This window comes from Pongo pygmaeus, chromosome 14 (assembly GCF_028885625.2).
Source record: "Pongo pygmaeus isolate AG05252 chromosome 14, NHGRI_mPonPyg2-v2.0_pri, whole genome shotgun sequence".
NCBI classification, from domain to species: Eukaryota; Metazoa; Chordata; class Mammalia; order Primates; family Hominidae; genus Pongo; species Pongo pygmaeus.
Window position 1 is genome coordinate 36452474 of NC_072387.2, and position 19321 is coordinate 36471794.

A 19321-nucleotide genomic window follows, 5' to 3' on the forward strand; every position below is an offset into this window, starting at 1 on the left:
TTTACTGGTCATTTAACTTTGGGGCTCTGGCAACCTTGTTGATATTATCTATATCTGCTGTGGTTAATGACAAATTCCAATTGGGAAAAGCTGTTGTTAAAACAAATGTAATGTTTGGGCACTAGAGATGCAGGAGCCAAAAGGTCACCTAAGTGCTGCCCCCACCTTCTCTGGACTGATTCCTCCAGGAAGAATGTCAAGGTAAATGTTGGTATAATCTCTGGAACTCACAGAGTCTACCTTCTTTATTTGGAATTTGAGAGGTCTTTTTTCTAAATCTAATGTCATAACCTTCTAGGAAGTCATGATATTTTATACATATATGTCTATATATGTGTAAATATGTATAAAATATGTCTATATTTATATATAGTATTCCTCTGATTTGTAGCTAAACACAAAATATCTCTATCTTTATTTATATATATGTATTCCTCTGATTTGTAGCTAAAGAAAGAAGACAGCAGGTGAGGCCGGGCGCGGTGGCTCACGCCTGTAATCCCAGCACTTTGGGAGGCCGAGGCGGGTGGATCACGAGGTCAGGAGATCGAGACCATCCTGGCTAACACGGTGAAACCTCGTCTCCACTAAAAAATACAAAAAATTAGCTGGGCATGGTGGCGGGTGCCTGCAGTCCCAGCTACTCAGGAGGCTGAGGCAGGAGAATGGCCTGAACCCAGCAGGCGGAGCTTGCAGTCAGCCGGGATCGCCACTGCGCTCCAGCCTGGGTGACAGAGCAAGACTCTGTCTCAAAAAAAAAAAAAAAAAAAAGACAGCTGGTGATTCTTTTGGCCCAGTGTCACACAGCTAGCCCCACAGCCATCTCTAAAACCTGCTTGGTTTGTTAAAATCATAGTGCACCCACTCTAAGAAGAGCAGGAGGCAAAAGGAAAAAGGCAAAGGAAAATTGACTGAATGTAGGAGTTGTGGGGTTGAAAATTTGTGCAGCCTAAGTGTGATTAAGAAGATAAGTTAAATGTTTATTTTAAATATTTACAAATTAATCTACATTACTCAGATATGAATGTTGTTGTTATACTCTGAAACAAAACCAATTTAATGCAAGATCTGCTGCTGTAATTTTACTGTAAGGGGGAATTATGGAGATGAGAGTAAAACACTTTTCTTAAAACAACATCTAAGGATGAATCAGCCTTAGAGAATTTAAACCTCAGCAGCCTGAGGTACAGATTTAATATGTTAAATCTGTACCTCATATTAAATCTGTACTCTTGGGGTGGCTCCTGAAGAGTACAGAATTAATATTGAGGTGTTGAGGTAGAAATTATCTCAAAATAAAGAAACTTTTAATGCCATCTAGTTAGAGTATCTGCCTGTCTGCTCCTTTTGGGTTAAGAGTGTGCTGATGGCCAGGCGCAGTGGCTCACACCTGTAATCCCAGCACTTTGGGAGGCTGAGGTGGGCGGATCACCTGAGGTCAGAAGTTCAAGACCAGCCTGGTTAACATGGTGAAACCCCGTCTCTACTAAATATACAAAAAAAATTAGCTGGGCATGGTGGTGGTCACCTGTAATCCCAGCTACTTGGCAGGCTGAGGCAGGAGAATTGCTTGAACCTGGGAGGTGGAGGTTGCTGTGAGCTGAGATCGAGCCATTGCGCTCCAGCCTGGGCAACAAGAGCCAAACTTCGTCTCAAAAAAAAAAAAAAAAAAAAAAAAGAGTGTGCTGATGGATTATTAGAAGGTTCTCAACTACATCCTCAACTAATCTTTATTCTCCTAAGTACAGCTAGAAACTAGATGTTCTAGTGGGAAACATGTCTTATAGTAAATGAAAGGGCAAGTAAGCTATACAGATCAGCAACTTGTCGCCACATCTGAAATGCTACTTAGTGCCTTGCCACTGAAGATTTTATGCAGATGTTAGGAAGTGGTAATCAAGGAACAACAGACTTCAGGCAATTTTGACAAAGTAAGCAAAGCTGAATGCGTTAGAAAAAAAATTCTGGGAAAGGGTTATTCTATCATAATTTGAGAAATTATCTTGCTCAAAAGCTCTCTGTAAGGACTCTCCAGCACTTTGCAGAATACAGTACAAGAAGCTGCTCATATCATGACTGGGGTCTAGTCATAAGTATACAATGCTACATTGGCTCCCCATTGGATCCCCATGTTACAAATAAGGAAGTGGTAGCTCAGAGGTTGGGGCCTTCCCAAGGTCAGTAGGCTAGTAAATAGCAACCTGTCTAAAACGAGGTGCAAAGAGTGGCCCTAAAAATATATATAACTTTTCGACCAAAAATTAGCTGGGCATGGTGGCGTGCACCTGCTGCTGAGACAGGAGACTCTCTTGAACCCAGGAGGCGAGGTCACAGTGAGCTGAGATCATGCCACTGCACTCCAGCTTGGGCGACTGAGTGAAACTCCATCTCAGAAATAAATAAATAAATAAAATAACTTTTCTTGCCATTCTGTAGCTGAGACTTCTTTCATTTCTGCTTGTTGCCTCTTTTTTTTTTCCCTGAGTGGTTGTGAACAACAACAGCAAGAATATTGCTATGTGTGTATTTAGATTGTTATTTAATATTTTCTTCACTGACGTAGGCATCTTTCTGGATATTATTAGAAAGAAGTGAAACACATTGCAATGAAATATTCGTTACTTTCATTGGCAGTCCATCGTGTTAACTTTATTGGATGAATATGATAAAGCCACGAATTGTTCACGGTGGGGCGTGGGGGAGAAGACTCAGGCTGTTCATTCTCCATAAATACTTTTTTGTTTGTTTGTTTTTGAGGCGGAGTCCCTCTCTGTCGCCCAGGCTGGAGTGCAGTGGCTTGATCTCGGCTCACTGCAACCTCCGCCTCCCGGGTTCAAGTGATTCTCCTGCCTCAGCCTCCCGATAGCTGGGATTACAGGAGTGCACCACGACGCCCGGCTAATTTTTGTATTTTTAGCAGAGACGGGGTTTCACCACGTTGGCTAGGCTGGTTTCGAACTCCTGACCTCAAGTGATTCGCCCGCCTCTGCCTCTCAAAGTGCTGAGATTACAGGCGTGAGCCACTGCCCCCGGCCCGGCCCATAGACACTTTTTTTTTTAACCTCTATTCCACAAAATTGACAGGTTTTATTCTCATATTTATCCTAAATTTCTAGTCTTACCATATATTAATACTGTGCCCACATTACTGTAATTTTTAGAAAGAAAACATCTTGTGCAAAATGACCCTTTTAGAATGGTAGACAGTCCCTCTCCCCCAATTTTGTTTTTCTTAAACATTCAACAAATCCAAGAATCTCCCCTGCCTGACTTAGTTTTAACTTAGTTTCAACAGGCCGACGGCCAACGTAGAAAAATCTTGCAGCGCCCGGGTTTGGGCTCAGCCGGAGTCAGGAGAGGCGCTTGCACCTCCCAACTGAGTGAAAACTGGAACCTTTCCGGGTCCACGAGCCCAAGCCCCGTCTCTTCCCAGAGCGCGCGCGCCCTCTGGCGCCTGAACCGACGACTGGACGCGGTGGAGGCGTGGGATTCGGAAGCCCGGACCCCAAGCTCTGCGCTGGAGGCGCCAGGAGCCGCGAGGTCATCTAGTCTCAAATAACCTCAGGCGTCCCTGTGCAGGCCTCCCTACACTCCTCAAGCTGCGCTCCCCACTCGTGCCACATCCCTTGTTCCGTAGGTATTGCTTCGGGGGTGACACGGTTGGCGTTAGAAGCGCGGTGGCCTCACTTGCCGGAGAGGGTCCTGGTTTTGCTCCTTTTTCCGTGGCCCGGGAGGCTTGCCGGGCGCTCGCAGCAGCGAGCCGGGTGCCTGCATCCCAGAGAGCAGCCGAGCTCTTTTCCCTGGCCCCGTACCCGCGTGCAAGGGGACCGAGCCCTGGGAAGGGGAAGAACTTGTAATCGCTTGCAGCGGGACAATGTCGACTTTTGAACCTCTAACCACTAAGCAAACAACCCATGTGCTCTTGCTCCACTGTCCAAACAGGGTTTATTGACAGGCGTTTCACGGCAACGCATAGCAACCGCAGCGGCTAGGGGGCGGGCCTGTGGGCGCGGCCGGGGCGCGGGGAGACCTGCGGGGCAACGGGGCTCAGACCAGCCCTGACCTAGGACCCCTCGCCCAGCGGACCCGGACACGGCTTCCTCCTCTGCCCGGCACCCCCGACCCCACGCCCCGCACTCCTCCCTCTGGCTTCGAGGCCAGGAGCCCGCGGGCCGGACCACCGGAGCCCCTTTCCCAATCCTGGAGCTGTATACGCCACCCGGAAGGGCCGCGGAATTGGAGAGGTGCTGCAGAGGGTCTATACCTCTTGCTGTTTCCCGGCTCTGCTCATCTTCCCCAACTGCCCTTAAGGCGCCTCCGTGGGCGCGCTGATTAGGCTCTCGGATGTTGGTGGGAAGATCGAAACGAAGGGCTAAGCCCCCCTCGCCCAGGTCCTGCCGGGAAAGCTCAGCTCGGCGGCCTCAAGAATCAAAAATCTCAAAGGCTGCAGCCCGGTCCCCAGTGGATCGGCCAGATAACAAGAAACTGTCACTAAAAGGATCATTTTATACTGGGTCTTGAAATCTTGTTTGTGGGGTGATTGGGTTGGAAGGGGCGCGGTCGGGGATAAGGAAACTGCAAAGATAGAGAAGAGAGTGGAGGCAGAAAGGGCTCATTGAAATGCCCAGTGATTTACAGAAGACTAAATTCATGGAAATGCTGTCTTGGGAAACTAGGGGGATTTTTTAAAAAACATTTAATGCTCACGTTTAACTAGCTGGGTTGTGGGGTGTCCTTAGGAGGGAGTCACTGCAGAAGGGAACTGCCTGCTGCTTGCAAAAAGCCTCCATGTGGATTTGGTGAGATGCTATGAGGGGGCCCTCTCACCCCCACCCCCCATAATTTCTGGCTGCTGGGAAGCACCTGGCCATTCAGATGTGCATTTTGCCCAAAGGCACCCCCAGGAGAGCCACGCATTCCAAGGCTGGGCTCAGGCTTGGGGGCAGGGAAGGTCTCAGAACCTGCTCTTTCAGGCTTCTGATGCTCTGGGGTAAAATGAGGCTGTCCAGATAATCTCCACTCCCTCTCTGAATTTTCCAAATCAGCTTGCAAGCAGAGAAGATATTTCATTTCTTTAAAAAATAAAAAATGGTTGCAGACAAAATCTGAAGATAAATACAGAATCTGAAATCTGGAAAGCTCATTTATCTCTTTTTCTTTTTAGAAAAAAATTCAACTGTGTTCAAATACTCCCCACTTCCCTTCACCATATCACTTCTTCCCCCATGGATCCAGAAGGCTTTAAAAACTCTGGCTTGGATGTTACACAGACCAACAACCCAAACAGCAGCAACAACAACACAAACTCCCCCCACCCCCTTCTTCATCAGCCCCAAGATTGTGAAAATGACAGGAAGTCCAGGTTGGCTCTGGCATTTATAGCACTGACATACATTCAGCCCAGAGAAGCTCTGGTGACAGGCTCTCTAAACAAGTCCCTGTTCGGGCCCCCTGGTCAGGCCTGGAGTCCAATAACCACCCTCTCATACCACACCCTGTGCATACACCAGCCAAGCCTTTCCTGGTCTGGGAAGGGAAGAGAAAAAAGACATAGGCCACCTGGGGGTTCTGCAGTCTCTGGTCAGTCCAGCTTTCTATCTTAGCTGCCTTTGGCTTCCACAGTGTAAACCTTGCCTGCCCGGAGGCAGGAGGCCCCGCTGGACCTCGGAGGGCCATGAGCAGGCAGCAGCCATCTTGGCCTCAAGCTTGCCTTTCTCCTGAGTCCCTCTCTCCCCTCAGCTCTAGCCAGAGGTGCAGTCTGCAGATCTAGGAAGAGAAGAGCTGGGGAGGAGGCTGAAGGCCTGGTTGGTGTGGTCAGTCCAGGCAATGCTTCTGCCAGTCCGGAATGAAGCCCAGCAGCGGCTTTCTGTCTCCTCAGTGGCAGAAAAAGCCAGATGAGAAAAAGTTAAAATCTGGGAGAGTATATTTCTTGAGGCCCCAAATCCCACTTGTCTTACTCCCGGCTCCCATTTTTCCTCTGAGAGCCAGGTTTGTAGGTCTATGGCTGTGGGCGGGAGGGGAGGGGTCTCTCCTGAGGAGTCTACCAGAGTCCACGCTCCTCATGGCTCAGCCTGGAATTGCTCTGCCGCTGCAGACCCCTGTGGGTCACTGGGTGACGGTGGGGCTTAGCACCCCCCCAGTTGGCCCCAGAACCCCAGGGACAGAGCCAGGCACTGAGGCTTGCAGGGAAGACACTGGACTCAAGGGCTCCGGGACACTTCTCAGAGGACCTGGCTGAGGCTGGGGAGGCTGTGGTGGCGGCGGAGGCGGCTGTGGTGGCTGCTGCTGCTGTTGCTGCTGCAACTTCTTCTTGTTGATTTTCCTCTCCTTTGCTCTGCGGTTCTGAAACCAGATTTTAACCTAGAAATGGAAAGGTGGAGAAAAGCACATGGTGGTGAAGATGTGAGGGAAAAGAGGAACAGTACCCAGCAGTATCATCAACATCTTCCACTCCAGCTACAGAACTCCAAGTCCTTCTAGAAGCTTTCCTTGGGCATCCTCATAACAGCCCAACCCTGGATCCATTCTCAGGCCCAATTCAGCCTCATGGGGAAGAGTCTTCCTCCTTCCTTGCTCCCTGGGTTTCTTTTCAAAGCAACTTTTATCTACGTATTTACTGGAAAAGTTTAAAGTCTCAGAACCAAGGAAAACTGAAACTGCAAGGCCCTTTCTACACAGCAAAGGGAGGCCAGTGCTGGGTGGTATACTTCAAATGGCAACCTTTGGCCCCTCAAGGCTAAACTAAAATGTAATTTTCCTCACCTTAGAGCTGAAAATGAGATTTAATTGTGTGGCTTCCTGGCTGTGAAGTTGGCCTGTTTTTCTAAACTATATGTATAAAATGTTCATGAACCAAGTCTTGTCCCTCTAGTTTTTATGAGAGACTGAGTACTTTATTTAGTTTATTTTCTTAGGTACAGTGCTAGAAACAAAGAGAATAGGTCTTTAATATGTCTTTATAGACCCAAATGGAATTCTGGATTAAACTAATACCCTTGGCTGTTTTTCACACTTCTTATATCCCTCAAAAGAGAGAGACAGAAAAAATCAACAACATCAAAAAAAGAGGACTAAAGGTAGAAGGAGGCTTTTAAAAAAGGTACTCCAGGGCCAGGCACAGTGGCTCACACCTGCAATCTCAGCACTTTGGGAGGCCGAGGCAGGTGGATCACCTGAGGCCGGGAGTTTGAGACCAGCCTGACTAACATGGAGAAACCGCATTTCTACTAAAAATACAAAATTAGCCGGGCGTGGTGGCACATGCCTGTAGTCCCAGCTACTTGGGAGGCTGAGACAGGAGAATCACTTGAACCCGGGAGGCAGAGGTTGCAGTGAGCTGAGACCACGCCATTGCACTTCAGCCCGGGCAACAAGAGTGAAACTGTGTTTCGGTGGTGGGGTGTGGGGGGCATGTACTCCAGGCCAGGCATGGTGGTTCACACCTGTAATCTCAGCACTTTAGGAGTCCAAGACAGGAGGATCACTTGGAGTTTGAGACCAACCTGGGTAAGACGGTGAGACCATCTCTGCAAAAAATTTAAACATTAGCCAGTCATGGTGGCTCGAGCCTGTAGTCCAAGCTACTCAGGTGACTGAGGCAGGAGGATCCCTTCAGCTTAGGAAGTCAGGGCTGCAGTGAGCTATGATTGTACCACTACACTCCAGCCTGGGCCGCAAAGAAAGACCCCATCTCTATTAAAAAAAAAAGGACTCCAAAGACGAATGCTTGCATCCTCCTGCTTCAGTCTATCCATAGATTTAGATGGCCCCTGCAGCCAGATTTTCTAACTCTCATGGTCCTCTCCCAGGCAGTGGCCCGCCGGGAGGGAGCTAGGCGGTCCCCACCTGCCTCTCAGAGAGCCCTAGCGTGGCGGCTAGCTCGGCTTTCCTCCGGATGGTGATGTAGCGACTGTAGTGAAACTCCTTCTCCAGCTCCAGCCGCTGGTGGTCCGTGTACACCACTCGATATTTGTCTTTCGTCCTGGTTTTCACTGTGGAGGAAGGAGAAGTGAGGGCTGAGAACTGCAAGGCAGCCCATCAGTCATGGGTAATGACAAACCTCCCTAACCCAGGGACATTTCTCTTCCTCCACCACCCTGGGGGGCCCGGGTTTGGCTGGTTCCTGCCAAGTCTGACAAGACCCCCCAGAGGGTCCTGTGGGGGGAGGGTGTGAGGCTAGTGGAGGCAACTAAACTAACCTTGGTATTAAGTGGATTTTAAAAATTAAGAAAAGTGAAAACCTCATTCACGCAGAAGATAGCAGAATGTAACCACCCTTTCAGTAAACCAAATACAGTACTGGCATATATTTGACACTAAGGGAAAGCAGGCAGGGTGAAGTGGCCGGGATCCTGGAAACATCCAGATTTCCAGGCCTACCAGAGATGGAAGCCCACCCCGAAAACAGCTGTCATTGTGGGCACTTGTTGTAGAGGGAGTGTGGGGGTTACTACTTTGCTTTACTACAAGTGGAAAGCGGGGCACAGGAGCTGACAAGTCGCCAGAATCATCCCCCAGACACACCAGGCCCATCAGGTGGAATTCTGAGCTGGGCTCTGGCCGAGGGAACAGGCAGAAAACCCCTCCTGCTGGGGACACTTTATACCTGCCCAAACCAGGTTTGGCGTTTGGTACTTTTTCTTTTTTGATCCTCCATTTATTCCTGCTGCAAATCCGGCCAGAGTTATCCTGACCAGTGATCTATGTTCATTGGATTGAGTCAACATATTAAATCCTAGATTGATTGTTTTACTGAAGGGCCTTGACAAATAGTGTCCACAATGTTGGAGCAGGCCCGAGCCTGGCGTCTCCACCAGATCTGTCTTGGCTCAGCCCTTGGCGGAGCCCTGGCCAGAAGCTGTTCTCTCTGGCTCCGTCCCACTTTTGGGTCTTCTTGCAGCTGAACAGGTTCAATCGCCCAGTGCCCAATCCCACAGAAAGATCTGAAGGGCCTGGGAGTTGCCTGGAGGTGTTTAATGCCCCGCAGGCTGACTTTGTTCAGGTAAAACCCTTTGCAAACCACAACAAAAGCGTCCTGGGAAGATACAGGCCTGATTAGAGGGGAGCTCCCCTGAGCCGCTGAAAGGGGAACACAGCCGCAAACAATGCAGGACAAGGCGATCTTATCAAAGAAAAGCCCTTTCAATGCCTTAATAACAACCACATTCTGTTTGAATTACCACTACTGAGCAAATGGCGGCCCCGGCTTTCATCCCCCTCCCCGCCAGGCGCATTAACATAAACACGACCCTGCAGGCGCATTTGAATGGGGCTGCGGCCCCGACCCCGCGCCTGCTATGAAAGTAAAGGGAGCTAACGCGACTTTCTCCGCGGTGGACGCTCGGACACGCGTGAACGCCTCAAACCCACTCCAGGCTGCCATTGGTACTCGCCCCTTTTTACAGATGACGAAATGGAGAATCAGACCAGGTCACGCAGATAGTATCAGGCGGGGTTGGCACCGGAGCCTGGCTGGAGCCACAGAGGACACCTCCGGAGCTGGGGGCGCAGGGCAGTTCCCTCAGCCGAACACCCCAGGAGGGAGACTCGCCTAGAAGTATCTCGGAGCGACCCTTGCTCGGGTGCTGCCCCTTCAGTGTCCCGGACGGGTGGGGCAACGCGATGACCAGACCCTGAGCGCTCTTCGGCCCGCGCCCCAAGGGCCTTGGAGGCGCCCCACACCCCCTGGGAACTTAGGAGCGGGGCTATGGAGGGGAGGGATGAGAGGGACTTGTCAGAATTCATTATTGACTGCGAAAGTCACCACCCTCTTTCCGGGCCCTAAAAGAGACAATGGCAGGGCTGGGAAGGTGTATATCAAAGCAAGCTAGGCCGCGTCCCCCCCACCCCCACCACCCCTTGACAGATGACGTTCCGCAGAGGAGCCCGGCTCCGGCCCGCGGGCTGCGGCCACCCCACATTAACATCACAAGGGCACCCGGCGCCGACTGCGGCCTTGCCACCTCGGCGCAGGACTTCACAGCGGCCTCTCATCTGCTGACCCCGCGGCCTGGGCTCTGGCGGCTTCCCTCCCGCCCCCTTCCCGGCCCTCACCCTGCGGCCGCTCTCCCGGGACACGCAAAAGTCTTCCTTAGGGCGTGCGCCACCCCCGCCAACCGCGCTCCAGACAGGCGCTGTAGAAAGTGGGTCTTTGGTAGCCAGGATCTGGGAGCCCCTGCTAGGCGAAAGGCGCCTCCTCTTGGAGAAGGGACCAAGCCAAAGCTCTGAGGCCACCCGAGGCTTATCTGTGGCCTTCTCCCCGGACGGCCGCATTCCCACCAGGACTCTCCCTAGCATGTGCACAGTGACGCCGAAACCGATGCCCAGAGACAGCCCCCAAAGGGCGCTTTGATTTATACAGTGGTAATTGGCTATAAACTTCTGCAAAGTGCCCATAACCAGCGTGCCTGCCCAATTGGGGCAGCAAGGAGCGAAGCAAGAAAAGCGGAAGCGCTGAGGGCTGGGGAAAGACTTCATGAAATAAAGGGGGCACTCAACTAGGACTCTCCCCACCGCACTTCCTTGCCACCTCTAGGCACACTCGAACCCCTGAAGGGGCAGACCCGGAGTCAATGAGCCCCACAGTCCGGCAAACCTAGGATCTTTTTCAGTTGCACACACACACTCACAGACATCCCTGACACCCTTGAAAGGAAGCTTTGGGAGAAATGACCCCTACCTGGAGCGGCGGCTTAATTCCCACCAGGGTTTCCTCCCCGTCTCCCTGCTCTCTCCGCAGACGCCTGCCCCTCTGCTTCTTGCCCCTAGCCTTCCAGCTTTTGCTTGAAATGACCCCTTCACAGGTCAGAGGTTCAGAGACGGGGCGCGCCCCCGTCGCCTTAGCAGCTGGGGCTAGCACCTTCTCCCCAGCGACAGCAGCTCTCCCTGGTCTGTCTGCTCGCTGTACATTGAATTGGCCCAAATGGCCAAACCCGGTCCCACGCACAGCCTAGCCCTGCCCCGACCCCTCCAGGTCACTCCTCTTCTTAGATGGCTCAGATGGGGAAAGAGAGAGCGGAGAGAAGTGACCTAGACCTAGCCCAAGAAGGTTCGAGCCTCCCTCTCTCCTCGGCGGCCAGGAGCCACGCAAGGAATGCATGCCGCAGCAAGAAGGGGAGGACGCGATTCTGCCCGCGTCCAGCAGTGCTCACGCCGACATTCCCGGGAGCTTCCCGAAGGTGTCCCGGGGTTGCGAATGAGGAGCTCTTGGAAAGAGGACGCCTGAACACGGTGTTGAGACTCAGAATATTCACTCCCAGGCTCAGTAGGTCAGAGAAGCCCCGAGGGGCCAGAGGCCGCCGAATTTGTCCCCGGGCCGTGCCCCTCCTGGCGCCGAGCTCCCAGACAGCCCGGGACGCCCCTGTGCGCACTGGACGCACGACGCGCAGCAGCCACTTGCTCGACCCGCGCCTTCCCAAGCACCCTCCGGCGGGGCGCAGCCTCCGCTTACCTTGGCTGCCGAGGGACTGCTGCGCCGGCTTCCGCATCCACTCGCATAGGTTCCGCCGCTGGCCGCCGGGGGACAGCTGCTCGGCGGCAGCCGTGGCAGCGGGCCCAGGAGGGCCGGGGTTGAGCGTTTGCAGCAGCCCAGAAGCGCAGGCAGGCGCGGCAGCCGGGTGGTGCGGGTGGTGATGAGGGTGGTGGTGCGGATGGTAGTCTGCGGGGCTGCTGTAGCCCATGGCTGCGGCCGGGGAGCCCCCGTTGAGGCCGTGAGCCACGGCGTTGGCGGCGGCTGCGGCGCCTCCGGGCGCGTAGCCATTCCAGTCCTCCCGGAGTGGGGCGCCATACGCTGCCGGCCAGGATGGCCCCGGGGACTGCGCGCTGTCCAAGTTCGCTGCCGCTGCAGCCGCGGCCGCCACGTGGTAACCGCCGTAGTCCGGGTACTGCGGGGGGCTGACGAAGTTCTGCGGCGCCAGGTTGAGGCCGCCAGAGTGGCGCACGGAGCTAGGGTACATGCTCACGTCCTTGTCCAGGAGGTAGCTCACGTACATGGTGGCGAGGGTCCGGGAGCAGACCTCACCATGCTGCCTGGGGACGGACGCTGGAGGCTGCCGGGGGGCACGAAGGGAAAGGGGCAAGGGGACTGGAGGAGCGGCGGGTGGCTGCGCCCCAGCCCGCGGTGCTCTGCTGGCTCCTCGCGGCGCTTCTGCCTCCGAGGCGGTCCCTCCCTCTGGCCTGCCTCCTCCCTCCCTCCCTTTCTTCCTTCTTTCCTCCCACCTCCTTCCCACTAGGCTGCAGAGGCGGGGAAGACCCGCCACAGGCTGGCGTGCGGAGCCCTAGGCCGGCGGCCTTCCGTGATTAACGAGTGTTTACAAGACTGTATTAGTAATGACACAGACACCAATGGTTGGAGACGTCGAGGCGCAGCGCGCACTCTACGCACAACGCCCCGAAACATAATTTGCATTTTAAAAGATAAAGGGGGGAGGCTCGTGAGAGGGCAGCGACCTGAACACAGCTAAATATTCAAACCTTTATTGTTAAGAGCTTCCTCCTTCCAACCTGGTGCACTTTAACCTCCAATCACAGGTTCAAAGAATGAAATCAAGAGACTTACAAAAGAGAGGGGAAGAGAAAAGGCTATCTTGGTGGGAATCTGGGCTTGGAGACAGGAGCAGTGGTTGTTTATGCATTTGCAGGGAAGGGGGCGGTCAAGAAACTCCTTCTGTCCCAAAGAGAAAAGAAAAGAGAACCATTGCTTTGATGAGAACGTTTCTGACCAACCTGGTAGGTGACAAGCAGAGAGCCCTAAGAGATGGGCCATTCCTTCCTGCCCTGTGCTCCTGGCCTGGACGACTGCAGCCCCAAACAACTGTCACCTCCAATCAGTTATTTTCTTGCCCAAGGAAATTACTCGCCCTCCGCACAAGATAAATTATGATCCTAGATTCAGGCTGCATCTCTGACTTCATCTTACATTTGAAATTTGAGTTAAATTCAAGCGATTTATTGTTAAACGTTTAGATTCAAGAATCAGAAGTTTTAAACTACAAAAGTAATGGGCATGTGGTAGAAGTTAGGCTAGTGGTTATTGCGTGCATAACTGGAGGCGATTTAGGGGATCGTTGGTAACGCAGTTTCTTAGGCTGCGGATTACATAGAATGTCAGGTTTGTGAAAATTCATTGAGCTACACTTGTATGTTTATTATACTTAAATATAAGGAAAAGAGAATTTCTGCTAATGCTTACCTAGGTATTTATGTGTCTTACATCATACCTATATCTTTAAAACTCTCTGTCCTTTACAAAGTGAAACGTTCTCCGAAGAAATTTATTTCTCATTTCCAGGAGATTACAAGGTAACTCAGGGCCGTTATTAACGACTGCTAATGAAAAGCTCTGAGTTAAGAAAGCATCTATCTTGGTTTGGGAAGCGCTGTGGCCAAGGGGCTTAGGGCTGGAAGTGGCCGCCTTGGGGACCGGAGCCGCGCAGCCCGGGATCGGAAGCTGCCGCGACAGGAGGGCGGAGGCGGCGAGATTCGGCCCCCGCGCACGCCCAGCTCGGTTTCAGCAACGCGTGGAGTGGGCCTGCGGCCGCCGTTCACCTCCTATACAAGCCTTTGACAGCGCTGCCAGATGCGGGAATGAGGATCACTGCGGCGAGGCCCGGCGGGCTGGGCAGCCTGACTCGGTGGCTTTGAGCGCTCTCAGAACCCGCGGGCGCTCGCGGCACTCCCGGAGACCTGCACTTGTCTGTTCTCATTGTCAAGCGTTTCGCTCGGATATTTGTCACCATCGCCTTCATCCTGTCATTTCTGGGGTGCTCTCCAGTGTCCTTTATCTCCCTTGAGCCTCACATCCTCCTAGGATCTAGAACAAAACCTAGGAGGTGTTTTTATCCTCCCCATTTTACAGGTGACAACCAGCAAGTTGCCTCTGCAGACACCTGAAAGCGATCAGAACTAGCCTAGGGCTGCGGGATCCCCTGTTTTCTGGTTCCTCCCACCCTTCGTGTTTGTAAGGAAGAAGGCTAAAAGTGGGGATGGTGGGGTACTCAGGGGCCAAGGAGCTGCGCACTCAAAAGGTGGGAGACCGAGCTGGTCCTCCTGGGGGACCTCCAGGGCCTGGCCTGGACAGCCGAGTGTCATCGGACTTCCTGAGAAATAAAACCGGAAGTAAATTGCAAACCCCGTTACAAAATCCAAATCATTGAGAGAAGGGCAGTAGGGGAGGTCTGCAGACCTGATGGGGTGGGAATGTGGGAGGTTAAGTGGTGGGCACTTCGAACTTTTGATCTAGCAAACATCTTCCTCCTCTTCCTGGAGACACAATTCCCCTTTCCATCCCCCACACCACCCCCTCTCCCAGGCCTGAGCTCTGGAAGCCGAGGCTGAGGCTCCAGCCTATGTCTTCGGAATGCGGGCATTCTTTGGAACAATCGCTTTATTAGGGACAGCCATTCTCTCCGCCCTGCGGTGGCCGCTTCCTGCGTTTTTATGGCCCAGGCTGCCGGCCGCTGGCTAATTGTCCCTGTTTTCCAGCTGTGTCTCTGTGCTGTGCCCTGAAGACGTGGCTCTGGCCTGCTCATCCAACTGCTTTGGGAGTGGCCAGGGCTGCTGTGGCCCCTCAAGTCAAGCCAGGCCCCAGAGCAGGCCAAGCCACAGGGAAGCCTGAGGCTCACTTGGAGTGCCCCCAGCCACGGAAAAGAAATCATTGTGAAAACGAATGTTTCCCTCATTGCAAAAAATGGGTATCCTTAGCAATGGCATGGCACAGCTGTGGTCCCAGGGTCTAGACTGTTCGGTGAGGGGAAAGGAGCTGGTAAATTATGTCCTCGGACAAGCTTCTCAGAATGTAAGTGTCCCCATACATCCAGGTTGCTCTCAGCCAGGAGAGGGCCCAGCTGGGTCCCTGAAAAGGCAGGGTTGTGGGAGCAGTCAGACAGGGGTAGAAGGTGGCTGACGGAACTCTAGGATCCTGGTTGTCTTTGCATTTAGACAGCCCTGGCCCCTAGCAGATTGGTGCCCCATACCTGGCCTCTGGAGATTCGCTCTGCTCAGGGGCAGCCTCTCCAGCTTCTAAGTGCAGGCCTGTGTCCCTGGGAGGAGGCAGAAGCCACCCACATCAGGGACCCATGCAGGGCTTTCTTAGTCCTAGGCCCCAGGTGCAGGCATCTTTCTTAGGAGCCTTTTGGCCTGCACTGAGAAGCCCCCAGGAAGGGACAGGGATGGTCACCCCTAACCCCCGATGCCAGAAGGGCCCTTCCACCCTGTAAGTCCTGCTGCTGGGCCAGAGAAGCCTGTAGCAACTCACTCTGGGAGAGGCAAACTTGTTTGGGAAGCTCAGGCCTGCGGTTGGCCTGCGGCTGAAACTGCAACCCCACAGAGCCAGAGCTAGAGCTGACATCTAAGGGCAGAAAAGGGTGGGGAAAAAAGAGACCCTGGTAAATGAAGCAACAGTAAAACTGCAGGAGTGGCCACGATCAGGTTATCAAAAGGACACCTCTGTTACTGACAGAGTAGAGGCCATTCCACATTCTTCAGAGAGGGTCCAGGCGTGCAGGATCCTGGCTGGTGGCAAGGGCAGGGGCCACAAAGGGGGTGGGAAGCAGGAGGCTGTTGGAAGGGCGGGCTGCCCCTCCAAGCAGATGAAACACTCCTTAAATCCAGACAGCACTGACACAGCTCCCTCCCTGCTCAAAAGTCCTAATATTTGCTCTGACTAAGGGGACCCTGCTCTGCCCGATATTTGTGGCTCCTGGAAACTGGGGAGCCCAGTGACTAACATGACCCAGTTAGGGCAGGCCATCTCTATCCACCTTAGCATGTAAGTTGACTTTCTGAATCTTTTTTAGATCAAGAAAATTGTCCAGCCAGGCACAGGGGCTCACACCTGTAATCCCAGAACCCCTATCTCTACAAAAAAATTAAAAAATTAGCTGGGTGTGGTGATGTGCACCTACAGCCTCAGCTTCTTGGGAGGCCGAGGTTGGAGGATGGCTTGAGCCCAGGAGTTCGAGGTTACAGTGAGTTATGGTTGTGCCACTGCACTGTAGCCTGGGTGACAGAGGGAGACCCTGTCTCTAAAAATTTTTTTTAATTTGAAAAAAGGAAAATAAAATTATCCAAATAATATAGTCCTTCTATGCCTTGCACAGGAAACTGTTACCTTGCATTGACCTGAATTCCAGGGATAATTAAGGAGGAGTGAAAAGGAAGAGAATGTCAGCTGACAAAATTATTCAGCTTGGCCATCTATACTGCTGTGGAAAAACAGCTCAATCTCTACTTAATTTGGAGTTTAGGGAGTCTTTCAGCCATTGCACTCAATCAGCCAACTACTCACACAAAGAAAGGCTCAATAATGGTTGGTTTGACCCCAACAACCCTGCCTTGCCCTGCCACAGCCCACTCAGCTGACATCTCTGGGAAGGAAATCAATGACAGTGTCCTTTCTGTAGGGCCTCCTGAGAGTCCGCCACCTGTCCAGCCCCATCAGGCCACAATGGATCCCAACATGTCCATCCTGAACAGCAGGGAGGGGCCGCAGCTGCCCACAGCTGCCCAGGCTTCATTCACAGAAGCAGATGTGTCCTTGCCCAGTGGAGTGAAGCATATTTTCTTCCCAAGCAAACTGGGTGTCTGACCCTCTCTACCTGAGGAAAGGTTTCTGAATTAATGGGAGGTCACTGTGAGCTAACATGTTACCACTCAGGGACCAGGCTGCAGGATAATGGGATAAGAAAAGCCAGCTGTTTTACTCTTGTTGTGAAGAGACCACCAAGCCTTCTGATCCAAGGCAGGGAACAACTTTTTTTTTTTTTATGCTTCTCTATCCAAAATATATTCTCACATCCAAGAGATCAAGGAAAATTAAGAGCCTCAGGAAAAAGGGTAATATTTGGGTACAGAAATCTGGTTTGGTACATTGGGTAAAAGTTAGGCAAATAAATAGTCGTTGCCCATTTTCTTCCTTTCTTCTGAAACTAGGGCCTGTGGACACTGTTTGGGCATTGTATAACACATTCTGTGTGGTGGGTGAGGACAGAGGATGATTTAAATCCACAAGAGGGAGTGACTTGGAGGTCTCAGAGATTGGTGTCCCTACTGGGAACCAGGACTTCCACCCCAAAGGAAACCTCTTGATGCTAGAAACCCAGGCTCCCCAGGCAGCACCAGCCAACTGTTACCACGTGGCTTTGGCGTGGAAAGCTTTCAATGAACATTTGTTCCCTCACCATTGTCTCATGCCTGGAATGACCTTTGTTTGCCACATGAAAATATGTTCCTAGGAAGTCCTACAGGGTAAGTTTTATGTGGCTAAGGGAAGGAGCTTAAATAAAGGTTCTGCTCTTCTTGAGTTACTGGTCCCATTGGCTACCTGCATTCCCTGGAGGGGAGTCAGGGGTCTTAAAGTCTGTGTAAACTTTCCATTTTACTAAGGTGAACCCAAGGCTCAGAGAGGTTAGGTGATTTTCCCCAAGTTGCACAGCTAGCTGTTCAAGTCCCTTAAAGTAAATGAGCTACAGTATGTGCATTCTTTGCAACCCATAGCGATCTGTATAGATGTTTATTATTACTACAGCTGCTAGTGCCACCCTGGCAACATTGCACCCCAAACACAAAACCAACTAGCACTGTTTAGAGAATCCCATTTTCCCACTCCCACCCCCTACACCAAATAGCACCAGAACAATCAGGTTCTGCTATTGCTACAATTCTGACCATGCTCCAGGTCCTCTGTCTTTCACAGGCACCCCATAACTGTGGTTTATTCATTTATTGCATGAATTTTCCATAAATTCCATCCCAGATTTTTCTCCAGTTGACAAAGATGGTATCCGTTTACTTTTGTCTCACAGTAAATACTTTCTTAGAATAACTCCTCTTGGGCCGGGCGCCGTGGCCCATGCCTGTAATCCCAGCACTTTGGGAGGCTGAGGCGGGTGGATCACGAGGTCAGGAGTTCGAGACCAGCCTGGCCAACATGGTGAAACCCCGTCTCTACCAAAAATACAAAAATTAGCTGGGAGTGGAAGCGCGCGCCTGTAATCCCAGCTACTTGGGAGGCTGAGGCAGGAGAATAGCTTGAACACGGGAGGCAGAGTTTGCAGTGAGCCAAGATCACGCCATTGCACTCTAGCCTGGGCGACAGGGTGAGACTCCGTTTCAAAAAAAAAAAAAAAATCAGTCAGAACTGATATCCTGTTGCTAATTTCTAGAAATGTGTCATATTTAAAATGGGTAAAGATCATATATAGAATTTATGTTGTCCTTTTCCCTTTCTTTCCTTCCAATTTTAGTGTCTGTAGACATCTTTTGGGCACACAGACCAAAATGCCTACCTTTCTGGGTTAATAAAGAGAGGCCCCATTCCGTATCCCAGTTAAGTTACATAGGTGAGTGACAAGCCCGGGTCGGTTCCTGAGTTCTCATCCGGAGCTGCGCTCTCCCGTCTCTTTACTGGGAGCGTTCTCCTGCCAGGGCTTGGACATTTCCAAGGGAAGTGAAAATCCGCAAAGCTGCCCCCACTTCGTAAGGGCCTGTGCCTGGAGGGTCGTCGGGTTACAGAAATTGAAATCAGCTCTTCGCCTTCCAACTCTTCTTGGCCTTGCCACCGCGATTGGTTTTGTTTTCTTTGTGTTTTTAACGAATTGGTAAGTAAAATATTAGTTGTTCACCCTGAAATCTGCCCTAACCACTTCCGTACCCCCTGAAGCTCGCTGGGCGCGCCCTGGGCTGTCCCTTCCCTGAGCAGCCGGGCCTAGAGTCAAGGCGCGATTATTGCAGCGCAAGCTAGGGTCCACACGGCCGGGGCTCCTCTCCCGCCTCGGGCGCACCAGAGGCCAGAAAGTGGAAAGCGGCTCTGCCAGGCCAAGGCCGACAGAAACCGAGAGCATGTCGCTATTTGCCGGAGAGAACTGCCCTGCCAGGCTGCCACAGGTGACTTGCCCGCGCGAGCCACGGCCTCTGCGCAGAGCTCCTCCCGAAGGGGAGAGTCAGAGCCACCCGCGGGTTTGGTCGGGGTTCTTCCCAGCCCGGCGTCCACGCCCCGCGTCCTGCGCTCGCCCTCGCGGCTGCTTATTATGCTCAGGTGTTTCGGAGGAGGCGCCGCGCAGCCAGCTCTCTGTCCCTTCAGCTCCAGCTCCTTCTAAAGGGACAGACTCAGCGTCTGCCCCCATCTGCACCCCTTCCCGCAGGAATAAACCATTTTCCGGACAAGCTTGGAACTGTTGAAATATAACTGTGTAATTGGAGACACCGGGGTTGTGTCTGGGAGATTCTGAGCTCATCTACACTCATGCTAAACTGCGGGGAACCCAGCCCTGGTGGGATCTGTGCATCTCACATGAGCTTTTTTACATAAAGAGCACAGAGGCTG

At 52.2% G+C, this 19321-nt stretch overlaps 1 protein-coding gene across 2 annotated transcripts; it reads right to left on the reverse strand.

The window, feature by feature from the left end:
- Positions 1–3926: 3926 nt before the first annotated feature.
- On the reverse strand, positions 3927–12299 carry CDX2 (caudal type homeobox 2). Of its 2 annotated transcripts, none has more exons than XM_054446511.2 (3): positions 11450–12299; positions 7850–7991; positions 3927–6360 (listed from the first exon to the last, which is right to left on the reverse strand). In XM_054446511.2, the coding sequence occupies exons 1-3, from the start codon at positions 11988–11990 to the stop codon at positions 6222–6224; spliced, it is 822 nt and encodes a 273-aa protein (XP_054302486.1). In that variant the 5' UTR covers positions 11991–12299; the 3' UTR covers positions 3927–6221. The 2 variants fall into 2 exon arrangements, with proteins under 2 accessions (XP_054302486.1, XP_054302485.1); XM_054446510.2 differs by having other exon boundaries at positions 7846–7991.
- Positions 12300–19321: the final 7022 nt, after the last annotated feature.